Source organism: Rhinolophus ferrumequinum, chromosome 18 (genome assembly GCF_004115265.2).
Source record: "Rhinolophus ferrumequinum isolate MPI-CBG mRhiFer1 chromosome 18, mRhiFer1_v1.p, whole genome shotgun sequence".
Taxonomy (NCBI): Eukaryota; Metazoa; Chordata; class Mammalia; order Chiroptera; family Rhinolophidae; genus Rhinolophus; species Rhinolophus ferrumequinum.
This window is the reverse complement of record NC_046301.1, coordinates 16,967,155-16,980,298: the sequence shown is the minus strand read 5'-3', so window position 1 is coordinate 16,980,298 and position 13,144 is coordinate 16,967,155. Positions and strand designations below refer to the sequence as shown.

The 13,144-nt window shown below is 36.6% G+C and overlaps 1 protein-coding gene across 9 annotated transcripts in view; it reads left to right on the top strand.

Moving 5' to 3' along the window:
* The window catches only part of INPP4B (inositol polyphosphate-4-phosphatase type II B), a 613,177-nt gene that overhangs the window by 559,545 nt on the left and 40,488 nt on the right, over positions 1 to 13,144 (top strand). For all 9 annotated transcript variants that reach the window (XM_033135157.1, XM_033135154.1, XM_033135152.1 and 6 more), the window contains 4 exons: positions 1,025 to 1,165; positions 3,772 to 3,869; positions 8,687 to 8,799; positions 12,306 to 12,460. In XM_033135157.1, coding sequence (XP_032991048.1) covers positions 1,025 to 1,165; positions 3,772 to 3,869; positions 8,687 to 8,799; positions 12,306 to 12,460 — 507 coding nt within the window. The remainder of the gene's footprint in view (positions 1 to 1,024; positions 1,166 to 3,771; positions 3,870 to 8,686; positions 8,800 to 12,305; positions 12,461 to 13,144) is intronic.

Here is a 13,144-nt window from a genome sequence, read left to right as displayed (position 1 = left end):
ACTCCTGAGCATTTATCCCCTCCACAAATGAAAATTTACATCCACAAAGAAATTTGTTTGCTTTAAAAAAAAAAAAATGTTGCTCTGACAATTGGTTATCCATATGCATAGAGAAACTAAAAAGATTTTCACAAAGAAACTCTCTAATTGCCCTGTGCTTCTTTTCCCAATACATGTATTACAACCCCAGCGTTCTATAGTTCTGAAACTATGTAGTTCTGAAAACACTACATAGTTCTGAAGTTCTGTAGTTCTGAAAACACATGCATTTTCCTAAATCCTGGGTGAAACTCTCTGTATTTCTATACTCAATTCACACTGCATCAGAAGATGTCAAGCTTCAAATATACAAGCAACTCTTCTTGGTGATCATATTTTGTGAATCCTAATTTAAAATTTCAACATTTAACACTAGGGGTAATTTCTGACGGAAATTTCCAATTTCCAGAAAATATACCTGTGATATGCTAGTGTTGCCAAATGATCAGGAATTCCCCAAGGTTAACCTTCAGTAATGAAACCATTACCTTTTCATCAGGCCATTGCAAACAGGGAGGTTCACCAATGCTAACAACAGCAAAGGTCACGACTGTTAAAAAAGGTTGTAAATGATCAGGTGTATTAGTGTCTCTAGATTGAAAAATTTGTCATTAAACTACTTATTCTTGAGGCTAGTTGGGTTTTAAAAATAACAAAATCAAGAAAATAAATATTAAGGCTTTTATTATGCACATGGCCTTGGTATACAAAAATTAACTAAACATTCTTTCTTTCCTAAAGGAGCTGAGTAAATGGAGAGAAATCCAACGTGCAAACAATTCTTTATGCCGAGTAATTTAATAGTGAAGTGAATGAAATGATTATTGAATGAACTAATAACAGAAAATAAGCAGATAGCAGCCAAAAAAACCCAAATCAGTGCTCTATTCCAACTGCTTTACTGTTTATTTCCAGTGAATCTGAAAGAATATAAAAACGAATGAAACAAGTAATGCTTCTTCTCTTTGTCCCCCACTTTCTGCAGCGAACATTACGTGGTAGAGGTGAAGCTTCCAGCGAGAATGTTTGAGTCACTGCCTCTGCAGATCAAAGAAGGACAATTGCTTCATGTATATCCAGTCCTTTTTAACGTGGGAATCAATGAGCAGCAGACTCTGGCTGAGAGGTAACCCTCAGGTGTTAGACTGGCACTTCGGTTTTTTTCTTTCTAATTGTTACATATGTGCTGAGCAAGTCCACATGTTCTGACACAAAGAACTTACCGTGTTTCCCCAAAAATAAGACCTATCCGGACAATCAGCTCTCATGCGTCTTTTGGAGCAAAAATTAATATAAAACCCCGTCTTATTTTACTATAAGATCAGGTATAATATAATATGATATAATATAATACCCGGTCTTATATTAATATTTGCTCCAAAAGACACATTAGAGCTGATTGTCTGGCTAGGTCTTATTTTCAGGGAAACACGGTAGATTCATGACTGACATTTTTCTTTTTATCAGTACCGAGTTATTTGATGCAGCAAGGAGAAATACTCATATTTAAAGATTCCTGGCCCAACATCAAAATTAAATGTGGCAAAACACCGATCAAAATATTGTTACCAACACTAACGTAGTCACATAGATTAACTTTTTTTATATTTCCAAACACCTATGTGTACATCAAAGTTTAGAGTTTTTTATGCTCCTACGCACTTCAACATCATAAACGTAACTAATTGTATCAAAATTTTCTGGACCTAAATCACAGTCCATTTTTCCCTATTGTTTTATTTATTAAAATAGTTGTAATTGGGGGATGTTAACACATCTCTTCATAGTTACTTGCTCGGTCAGACAACAGGTGATTCTTTGTGATCCCACGAGTTACTGTCAGAAACGCTCTTTGGAGCAGAGAGAGGAAGTACTTTTGTAGCTACATGGTAGACATGTAGAGATTATCGAAAATGTGGATCAGAGCTAAGGTTCTTAGAACACATTTTTAAAAGATTTTAGAGGAAGTAGTTACCATATTACTGGAAAGCCTGGCTGGAGAAATACCCCCACAGGTAAAAACTTTTGAAGAGTTTGGCAGTTTTTGATATTTAAAATGCTTTCTTGTCTATAATTCCCTCTCTAAATGTCTCCTTCCCCCATGTTCTAGCATATTCTTTGCCATGACAAGGTAAATAAGTTTTCGGCCTTTACAGATGTTATTTACTAAGCTAAAAATACCACTACATTTTTTGTCCTCTTGAATTTCAAAGATGGTCAGCCCACCTGTTTTTATCTCATTTTCCAACGATTTCTCATTTTCTCTCTCTTATCCAAGAGATATTTCCTGGACAGTATATGTTTTGTAATTCTCACTTGTCAGTTACAAAATTAGACAGCTTTGTATTGCATGTTGAAATTCAAGCTATGTAGAAGCTATTACTCTCTTTTCTTACAGTATGCATAAATCAGAATATGATTTTATTCGTTGTTGTGTACAAGAAGTTTTCTTTGATAATTAAGCACTTTTGCAAATCAGTATAGAAGATCAGTTTATATTCCAGTCATCTTTACATATTTGTCTCACAACAAGTTCAGTGGTTGAGGTGGATGAAACTTTTTAACATAAATTATACAATTTTTTGGGGGAAAAGAACCAGCACGCTAATTATGTTTTCTTTGGTACGCTAGGGTACAGAGTGTTTGGGGTTTTCATTGATAAGTTGAGGCCTGTGAGTGTGGTCTTGAGAAAGATTTGAGACTCTCCATTTGCAGACTTTTCACAGAATAGTTAGCATGGTATTTTCAAGCCGTCTAGATTAGGTTATTTACATACATTATTCATGTCATTGTGACTATTTCAGTTGTTAGTCACTTTATTTTTAAAAAATGTCCCTTCCTTTCTCTCTCTTCTCTCAGATATCAACAAATGAATTATTTCATACTTGAAAGCTGTATAAGACACGTAAGGCTTGAAAAGGACGCAAAATGGCAAAGTAGAGAAAAACACGTAGAGAAGAGGGAAGGTTGGCTCTCTGATATCAGCCACTGATTTGAGCTAATCACTTGTTCTCTCTGTTCTCTGAGCCTCATTTTTCTGATTCTAAATTTTGAGCATTAGCAGGCAACATCTACCCGTTATGTATGCTGTGCAATTTAGGAGTAATATTTTACTAATATTAAAATATTAAAGAAAACACAAGGTTGGTAATAGACAGGTAGAAAGTTTTATCTTGAGAAAGGCAGAAGAGCACCGGTGCAGAGGCTGTAAGCCTTCCTCCTGTGGACAGAAAAAAATGTTGGCAGAACTACTCCCTGAGAGATTGCAGGGCTCTGCACGTGCCACAGCACTTGACAGTGTGTAGGAGATTGTTTCCAGCCTAGTGTTCAGTGCTGGTCTTCGGAACCTCCCCTCAGACAGCTTGGGTGAGCAGGAAGATTGCAGGGGGAAAAAGAGAAAGGGAAAGTTTTTTTATATCTCAGAGATACAGCCCAGCAAAGGTGGGGAGACTGACATTAACTGAATATCAGTTTTGTACACAGGGGCTGCTGTTTTAGACTTGTTATTTCATTCAAATTTACATTTGCTGATTGTGAGAATATTTTGGTGTGCCAAAAGCACTGGTGGAATCAGGGCCAGTGGGGACTGGAGCATTTTGAAATCACCATTGTGCCACGTTGCTTAAACTCTTTAAGGAAATTATTGCCCTCTATTTAAAAAGGAGAGATAAAATGCATTACTTTCAGGTGCTATTTTATAACCTATAACACTTTTCGTTTTTCTCTTTTTAGGTTTGGAGATGTCTCTTTGCAAGAAAGTATTAATCAGGAAAATTTTGAACTTCTGAAAGAATATTACACAACATTTATGGAAAAGATGCCCCCTGATTGTAAGTATGCGACTTACCGAAAACAACAATAATAATTTCTTGATTATAAATCTTCAGGAGAGGTCAGCCGTAGAGGTTGATGGAAGAAGGAAGCATGGCAGTGTGAGAGTGATTTTGAGATTATCTGAACCCCAAAGACTGATTGCCGAGGGGACATGGCCGACACCTGCCTCATTGCCCTGACTGCTCTCTTGAATGTGTCCTGCTGCTCGTGCTAGGACATTAATTTCAGTGCCTCTGGAAAATGCCAAAAGTTAAAATAAGGAGCTTGTCACTAGAAATCTCAATTGAGTTCAAAAGAAATTCTGTACAGTCTTAATCATATAAAAGACTTTAATAAAGGTTTAGGTTTCTGATTTATAAGCTCCATCAGCTGCATCACACATATACAGAGAGACAGATCACATACCAGTTCTATAGGGAATATAAAATGATATAGAGTAAGGAACCAATTTATCAAATATACATATTGCAATATTTATGTGAAAATGTTGATTCATCCAAGCCTATAGAAGTGTATTTTAAACTTTTGGATTTTTTTTTTTTGGACGTGGGTCGGGGGGGCGGCATTTTTCAGTTCTGTAGTTCTTTTTCCCACAAAATTAAGCACCTAAATTTGATCAGTCCAAAGTTAGAGAATCAAGACTGTGTTTGCAGTTTACCCATAAGTAGTATAAATATGTTGCAATAGTCACAATAATAAGAAACTAAGTTTTACTAAAGTACGAAATATTTTAGTATTTTCTTAACCAAAAGCTGTAATAAAAAATCTACCTGTCACCGAACCACTGGCAAGTGGTTCACTGGCTTATATTCTGATACTCAATTCGAGCTATCTAAGGTGGCGAAGTGTGTAGGTCTTTTCATAACGTAGTGGATCTTACCTCAAAATATTACAATGGCATATGCATGTCCATGTGTGTATAGTTAGAACATTTCAGCTATAATTTTATTATTTTATTTCCCCTAAAATATTTTTTAATGCTAAAATGAAATTAAGTGCAGGGAGATTCTTTGGCAGCCAGCATACTTATAGATTTCAAATTTGTTAATTACTTGAAAAGTTAATAATATAAACAAAGCTATTTTGCATTAGTAATTAATGACAGAAGGATTTATTGAGCCAAGTATGGAGATCCCAAGAATGGAAAATCCCTTTCCTGTAATTCTTTGCTGAATCTTCATCTGAATCAAGTAAATATCTGAAATTGGTCTCAGATAGAGCTGTTGATGATTGTGAAGTCCTTTTGCTCTGCTTTGGGTACTATGTGTTGTGGATTTCTCCCTCCACATTTTCTTTGTATAGCAATGAAACCCTCAGACAGTTGTTCTGTCTGCTTTGACTCTAAGGCACAATAAATCATCAAGATCTACTTCCCCTCAAACCATACCTGGCCTCTTTCATCAACTGGGGAAACTCCAGGGGGCCAAATACGAATGGTTCTCTCTCCTCTTGCTCTGATCTTCTCATTGGGTTTTATGATCTCAGAAACCTTTCAAAGCCCCTTTCATGTCCACGTAAAGCATTAAGACACTTAAATTCGGGGTTAGTAAAATAAAATAAAATAAAATAAAATGCACTTCTATAAATCACTAGCACAAAGTGTTCCGTGTTTTAGAGTCACCATCACATTTCATACATGATTTGGAGCTCTTGACTGTGATTGGAAGCAGATGAAATGCTTCGGTATATATCCTTTAAATGAGTGACCAAGTGTTAATTTATTGTCTCGGATATCTCTGTTCTTTCTTGATAATAATGTCCATCTCTTAGCCTTTTTTCAAAACAGAAGAGAAAGATATTATCACGTAGGTCTATTGGAGTACACCACTTACCGATTCCTGTGGTAGCACTATAAGAGTGAGCTGTCTAACACTGTGAGCTAAGAAGGAAAATCAGTAGGGACCATTGTGAGCTAACTATTATAAACTATCTTTGCAATATTTGATATCCCTGCCCTCTATATAGTTGGTGTAGTGGCTCAGCAATATTGAAAAGAACCCCCCTTCCCCCACACACACACCCCATTGCATCACTCAGCTACGCTTAGTGTTGACTTTATCCTACATCTAGTCTTCTCACGACTGAAGGATGGCTGGCGTGAACTATTCCCATGCTCAACCACAGAGACAAAAAGTTTTTCTTTTCCCTTCCATTTTTCAGGGCCCTGAGCTTCACAGAGCTGGAACAGCCTAGGGCACTTGCATACCCCTGAAACAATTGCTGGGGTAGAGTCAGGTTCTGATTGGCTTCGACTTAGATGCCCATCCTTGAACTAGTCCTGATTTCAAGGCTGACGGGATTGCACTAACTCCCAGTGAGAATGTGATTGATCCCATGTAAACATATTTATGCCTGCCACGCAGTGGGAACAGGTGGGATAGGTGCTGGGAAGGCAGCCATGCTTTCCATTTCATCTTGGAACACTCTCTTGGCAACCTAAAGTCATGGACCATGACCTGATGAGGCTATTGCTCGGCCTCATTTAGGGTCACTGTTCAATCAGCTGAGAGGTCGTAGTCCCCATCCTGTTCATTTGTCAGCACCCGGTCTTTGATTCATGTTAATGTCATATTCACGACTCTCGTTATTGAAGCAAGTCCATTTGACAAAACAAGGAGGAAGTGGGGACTAAAAAGTGACTCTGAATTTGGCTGTTCTGTTCCTTCGAGAAGTGGTGGGAATATAGTCAATGGGTTGCTGAATGTCTGTTGTGTGCGCCAGTGACTGTGTGAGAGAATGTTTTCACTTTTGGGTAAATTCTAACTTTTGCCTGAGAAAGTAGGCCTCCTATCTCAGGCTGTGAACAATCTTAACAGCAAGTAATGTCTTCCTCTGCTTTTCAGAGTTGACACAGAATTTAATAATGTAGCCTCTTCTGTCAAGACTTTTATTAATTGTTTTCCACTGCAAGTCGATGAAGCTTGACAAGGTTATTGTGCTCATTTTGCAGTTAAGAAAATAGGAACAGAGGGTTAAGCAAATCACCTAAGACCACGCGTCAAAGCGGGGGCAGATTTGGCATGAGAAATTGTTTTTCTGGAAGCTTGGCTCAGTGCTTTCTTTAACAAGAATTATGAAAGTTTTAAACAAACAGAAAAGAACAGATCATAAAACAACAAACGCTCAGGAACCCATCACTCAGCCTCACAAATTTTGTAAGAAAGAAGTATTTTCAAATAGAGGAGAAGCCCTGCTTGTAGCCTTCCCTCCTCGGATAAAAACAATACACCAAATTTGGTATTTTACATTCTCATACACATTTTTATTCCAAATGTATGTAACCATAGAAATGTGGTATAGTTTTGCACATTTAGCTTTATGTGATTGCTGTTATCTTGTATCAATTCTCCTATAACTTGCATTCTTTTGCTCAACATCATTTTTAGCGTTTGTCCATGTTGATACGTATAGCATTTGTTTATTCATCTTACATATTATAGAATAGTACATTCCATCAGTATATGAGTTTACTGTTCTCTTTATTACATTTAAGTTTTATTGCTGTTATTTAATATAAACAATAATACAGTGAACAGTCTTGTACTTCTCACCTTTTGATTACGTTCTTCAACCCCATATATAAAAAGAGTACCCCTATGGAGATAGACATAGAGTTTTAATAGCCCTGTCTAAATTTGATTTTAGAGTAATGAAGGATAAGTGGCAGAAACAAGAATTATTGGCTATATTTACATTTGAAGCAACTAATCCATGTTCTATATATATATCACGATTTTCAGTTGATATATCAGGATCTATCATTATATCTTGAAATCACACCTATTAATCCACAAACTAGTCATTATTAATGACACTTCTTTTCCAGAACCAGATCTGAATTTCTGTGGCCTGCAAGATTTTTGTCAGGGTTAAAAAAAAAGAAAAATGTCAGCAAGCAAAGTGTTGGATTGATAGGGACATGCTCTGAATAAAGCAAGTTTTATCATTACAGAAATAGAAATAGTGGCCTGAAATTTTTAAGCACATCAAAATGATTTCCTTCTGAAAAGCATGTCATGGGGAGAGGGAGTGAAATTGCTAAGGAACATCATGTCTGTCTATCCTACAGCACTATCTTTATGGGGTAGGAATGGTCAAAAGAAGGGTTGATTCATGTTTTAGAGGGTTATAGTTTGTTTTAAATGGCTGATTTAAAAAAACTTCCATGTCAACAATGAAATAAATTATTTTGAAAAATCATTATGCTTTATTCTGGAGTCTCAATCTTGTGAAGAAGCTGGTCCATTGTGTTAATACTGGAACTGCTTTTTAGTACCACCAGCTAATTGTGAGGACACTAGCGCAGATTTGGGGAAAACTATTGGCATAGGAATTGGGATATTAGGTTTTGAAATGACTATAACTCTGACTATGAACCTTGTGAAAAAGTCACCTAAGATTTTAGACAAGGGGTTGCCCTGCATGAGTTAACCCTGTGTATTCTCTTGATTCAAACTAGCTACTGAGTAGTAGAAAATGGGAGGTTATAGCTCATGTCTCACCTATGTCATGCTTTGGTTGAAGTGAGATAGCAGCCATCATCATTAAGAATGTTTCCCTTGTTAGTATAATAGTAATATTATATGACCAGTTGACATTATCACAATTACACAGAATAGGACATGGAGGAAACTGAGGTATATTTTGAAGTAAAGAATAAAACTGGAGGGATTAATAAGTATGATTGTCCTCAGATAGTCTGCTCCAAATAGCTTTCATTGTTATAGAAATTGTTTTTGCACATATATTAAGGAAAACTTCATGAGCAGCTTAATACTTGACAGCGTTTCCTTTTTTCTCTCCTTGTCTTCAGACATTTCACAATTTCAGGAACAAAATGATTTAAAAGGATTCCTAGAAAATCTCCATCAAAATATCCAAGCCAAAAAAAGGAAGAATGTAGAAATCATGTGGCTGGCTGCAACGGTAAGCACTGTCCTGTCAGATCTTACTCGTTATCACCTACCTTCAGGACCAGCAAGCATAATGGGTGTCACCTCGGTAAGGGCCACCCACTGCACTTTTAGTTACCAGATATCATCCTCCATTATCCAGGAAATTAGGTGTTTTCAGTGTTGTTGGTAGTTCTGTCAGTAGACTAGCACACAAATTGGAAGAAGATGACTCAATGAGGAAGAATTTTGGCTTTTCTCTTAAATCCTGAATGTGTTTGACACCTTGCGTTAAAATGAAGTCTCTCTCATTTTCCTGATATTGCATGTTGCAATGTCAACCACCCATATCCACCAGGAGTTTGAAGTTCTGTTCTACAGGTTTATGATTTCAACAGAATGTGGTAATCAGATCTCTGACTCACAGCCTCAGGGAGGCTCCTGGACATATTGGAATTAATGAGTTTGTAAATGTGTTTGTTAATGCTGCATTACATGAAGGTTGTTTTTAATATTGGATATTGGCATAGAATTTATTCCTGATGGGTTGCTCTTGTAGTAATGAGCTAAATTTTGTGTGGTTCTTTCTTATTTAATGGCAGCCTTAGGGTAGCAGATCTTCCTGCTTTCCCACCCAGGATTTCTACAAGAATGAGGGAGAGAATCTTGCCTGTGTTTTTTAATTCTTATCTGGCAACCATTCAGGCCTAACTCACATGAACTTAACAAATTTGTTATACATTAGACCCTAAGGAACAGATCTTTTCATCAGCAAAGGCACACATTGGAGATCTCTATGATGAATTCCATGTTTGTAGTTACTTCTCAGCATTGCTCATGTAATTTCGAGTTAGGTTAACCAATCTTCTAGCATACTCTTTCATTCTCTGTCAATAGCATTTAAAACAGAGCCTTTCGCCCTACTGACAGTGCTTCAATTATAACCCAATATTATTTTCTCTCTTCCGGGAAAAAAGGAATGGATAATTTATCATGAGTCTAGATATAAAATAATTGACGAAAAGCAAGGCAGAGGAAAGCTGCTTTAGTTCCCCTTCTTGCCCTCTTGGAACCCCAGGAAAGAACATCAAAGTAACAACATGGAATGTGTCTTTCAGGCAGTTCATTTACACTGGTCCCGTTTAGTGCCATATTGCATTACATGAAGGTGGTTTTTAATAGTTCTTTCCGCAGTGTGGCTGCTCTTTATATCTTCAAAGACTGCTAGGGTTGTTAATTCTCACAAAAATTTCGCCAAGGCAGGTTGTAAGTTATTGTTGTTATTTTACTGGTAATGTGGTAGCATGAAGGAAGTTTGATCATTTACCAAGGCTAACTTGGGAATGTATACATGTTGTTGTATACATATCATGCAGTTATGTAATAGGAAAAGGAAGGGTGTACACATGCAAACACAAACGCATATTTATTCTTAGTATGGGAACTTTTTTCACTTGAATATATTTTTTAAAAAATTTTCCCATACCTCCTATACATCTCTGAAACATTTTACTGAAATGTGTGTACCGACCAAATATGGCTTACAACTGCCCGTTGAATGGATGAGAGCCTGCCTTGATGAATACACAACACGCATAGGGAGCCAATGTTGCATTTCCTGGGAACTTGGACTTTATTTTTAGTAGCATTTCTGTAGGCTGATATCTCCTTTTCCATATCCTCTTTGTAAACCAAGGACCATAATAATACTCTTAAAATGAAGAAATGTAGCAATCCCTTTTGGCATTTTCCAAAAAGCATTTATTTCTCTCTCTATTTCGTTTGCCCCTCTTCTTTAAATCTATTAATGAAATACTGCTTTTGCTAAAGTTTTATTAATACATCCTAATTGACAAATATAAAGCTATTTAGTTTTATCTTAACTGAATTTAAAAAAATGAAATAAAAATAAGAATCTAGAGACCAAAAGCCAAACAAGTATATTAAATTAAGCTCATGTAGTTTAAAAAAGTGGTGGAAATGCAGAAAGCAAGATCTAGTCTATCTACTCTGATGGAATTGCCCCTGCCTCCTCCTGATTTTAAATTTAGAACCCTAAATATTCTTAGTAGGATATTGCTTATAATGGTAACAATATATTTTTAAATATTCATTCTTTTTAAAAAAATCATATCTTTTTTTTAAATCATATCTTTTAAAAAATAATGTCTTTTAAAAAATCTTTGAGGTCTATATTTTATTACTCTAAACATAGTCAAGCCTTTGTTATTTTATATTAAAAAAAATTGAGGTACTGTTTATTTGAAAGGATTAGACTTTTCTAGATTAAAAAAAAAACTATACAGTGAAATAACACTCTCTCATTTCTCTAGTCACTTATATGGGAAGTGGTGAGAAAGTACCAAAGGTCTAATAAGGACTTGGAAATCTTAGTCTAAGTATCAGAATCACAATTAAAAACATGGTAAAAAACCCGTCATAAATTTTATTGTTATATCCTCTCCTCAAAACAGACAACTGTTAAGACCTCCTTAATGGCAGCTATGAAGCAGACCTGCATTATGTCGTATTAGATTTATTTTAAGTGCATGTTGATTATCTTTGTTGATGCTGAATTTGATTATTGGTATCTCATATCAGAGCCCTACCATGGGATAGGGACGAGGAAGGAGTGGAAAGACTCACCTGCCAGCTATAGGCAATGAGAAAAGAGATGCTTGGTGCTGAGTCTTATCCTGATTTTTATCAGAAGAGCAAAAAGAAAGAATTCCAGAGAGAAACAGGATGGGACAGAAGTCAAAGAGTTGGGCAGACTTACGTTAGCATCCTGGCTTTGCTCTTTAACACACAAGCTACTTAATCTACACCTGAAAATCCTCACCTGTAAAATTAGAATAATTATACCTTCCTCCACGGTTCATGTGCAGTTAATGAAAAGAGCAAATCTACATGAAATTTATTAGCAAGATTTATTAGCAGGGTACCTGGTGCAGAGTAGGTATGCACTTAGCAGATATGCACTTAGGCGATCTTGGGGTTCCTTATTCTTATTAGTTGTGTTAATCAGTGGTTAGTGATTTGCTTATTTCCTGTGCTGGCACCATGTGGATGTTTGAAATCTCACAACATGAAATCAAGACCAGCAAAGGTGGCTTAAATGTAAAGTAAGAAGGTACTAGTTACGTAGAATTCAAATCAAGTGTCTGATCCAGGATATCCAGACGGTTTTCCCGTTCACAGTTAAGGCATTTCTTCCTGAGCTATGAGCGTTATCTCACCCACAGCCACTCAGGCCCCCTTGCAGGGAACTTGTCTGCCTCTGCTGGAGATTTATCATCTCACCTGGCTTCAACAGTCCCACGCCTCACACTGTCCACAGAACTAACTAAAGTAAATATATTCCACTAGCTTTCGAAATGAAAAGGTAATGTGTTTATATCCAACAGGGCAGATGGAACACATTGACTATCATAAATTCACGTAAATTTGGCGTGTTTAGAGAAGAAGAGTCTAGAGGAGTCCCACACCGGAGCGTAACCTACAAATGAACAATACACTGTGTATATGTCTGTGTTACAGATTTGTCGCAAACTAAATGGTATCCGTTTCACTTGCTGTAAAAGTGCCAAAGACAGGACGTCCATGTCCGTGACGCTTGAACAATGTTCCATCTTGAGAGACGAGCACCAGCTGCACAAGGATTTCTTTATCCGAGCACTGGACTGTATGAGAAGGTACCCCACTTGTCTTCACCTTTCTTTCTTTGAAGGTCATTGTAAGGTTTTCGTTGTTTTTACTTTGTTTGTTTTCCAAATGCACATTTTACTAGAGGACTAACCACTTAGTAACTTCACTGTATTTCCATGGCTTATAGCTCATGACATGAAAGATAAAATAATTGTAAATATTCCCCCTACTCATTTTAGATAGTAGAAGAGAATGTGGCTGGATTTTGATAATATGCATAGAGGATAGCTTTCATTAGCTCATCTCGACCCAAGTTAACGGGCTCTGGTTCTTTCATATATAACACTTGAAGAGCACTGTTTCTTTATATTAATATATGAGTAGTTATAAGTATGCACAAAATAAAACGAAGTCATTATCCAAACCAAACCTTTCCAAATTACAACTAACAGGTGATCTTCCCATGGCCTGCAGGGTCTCTGGGTCAGTAACCTCCTTCCTAAAATTATTTCCACATCACTCATCATAAAGATGGGATGACACTGATACTTTGCAATAGAGAATTAACATTGTCACTGTGCTGACATTTAAAACGCAATGCCTGAAGTCATGTTTCCTGATTCATTTCCACAGTAATTAAATCTAAAGTCTAAGCCAAAATGGGAAGGAAAAAGTGGCCCATTCACAATGTCTCTTAGCAAGGACACACGTTAATTAAAAAGTTAGCGCAA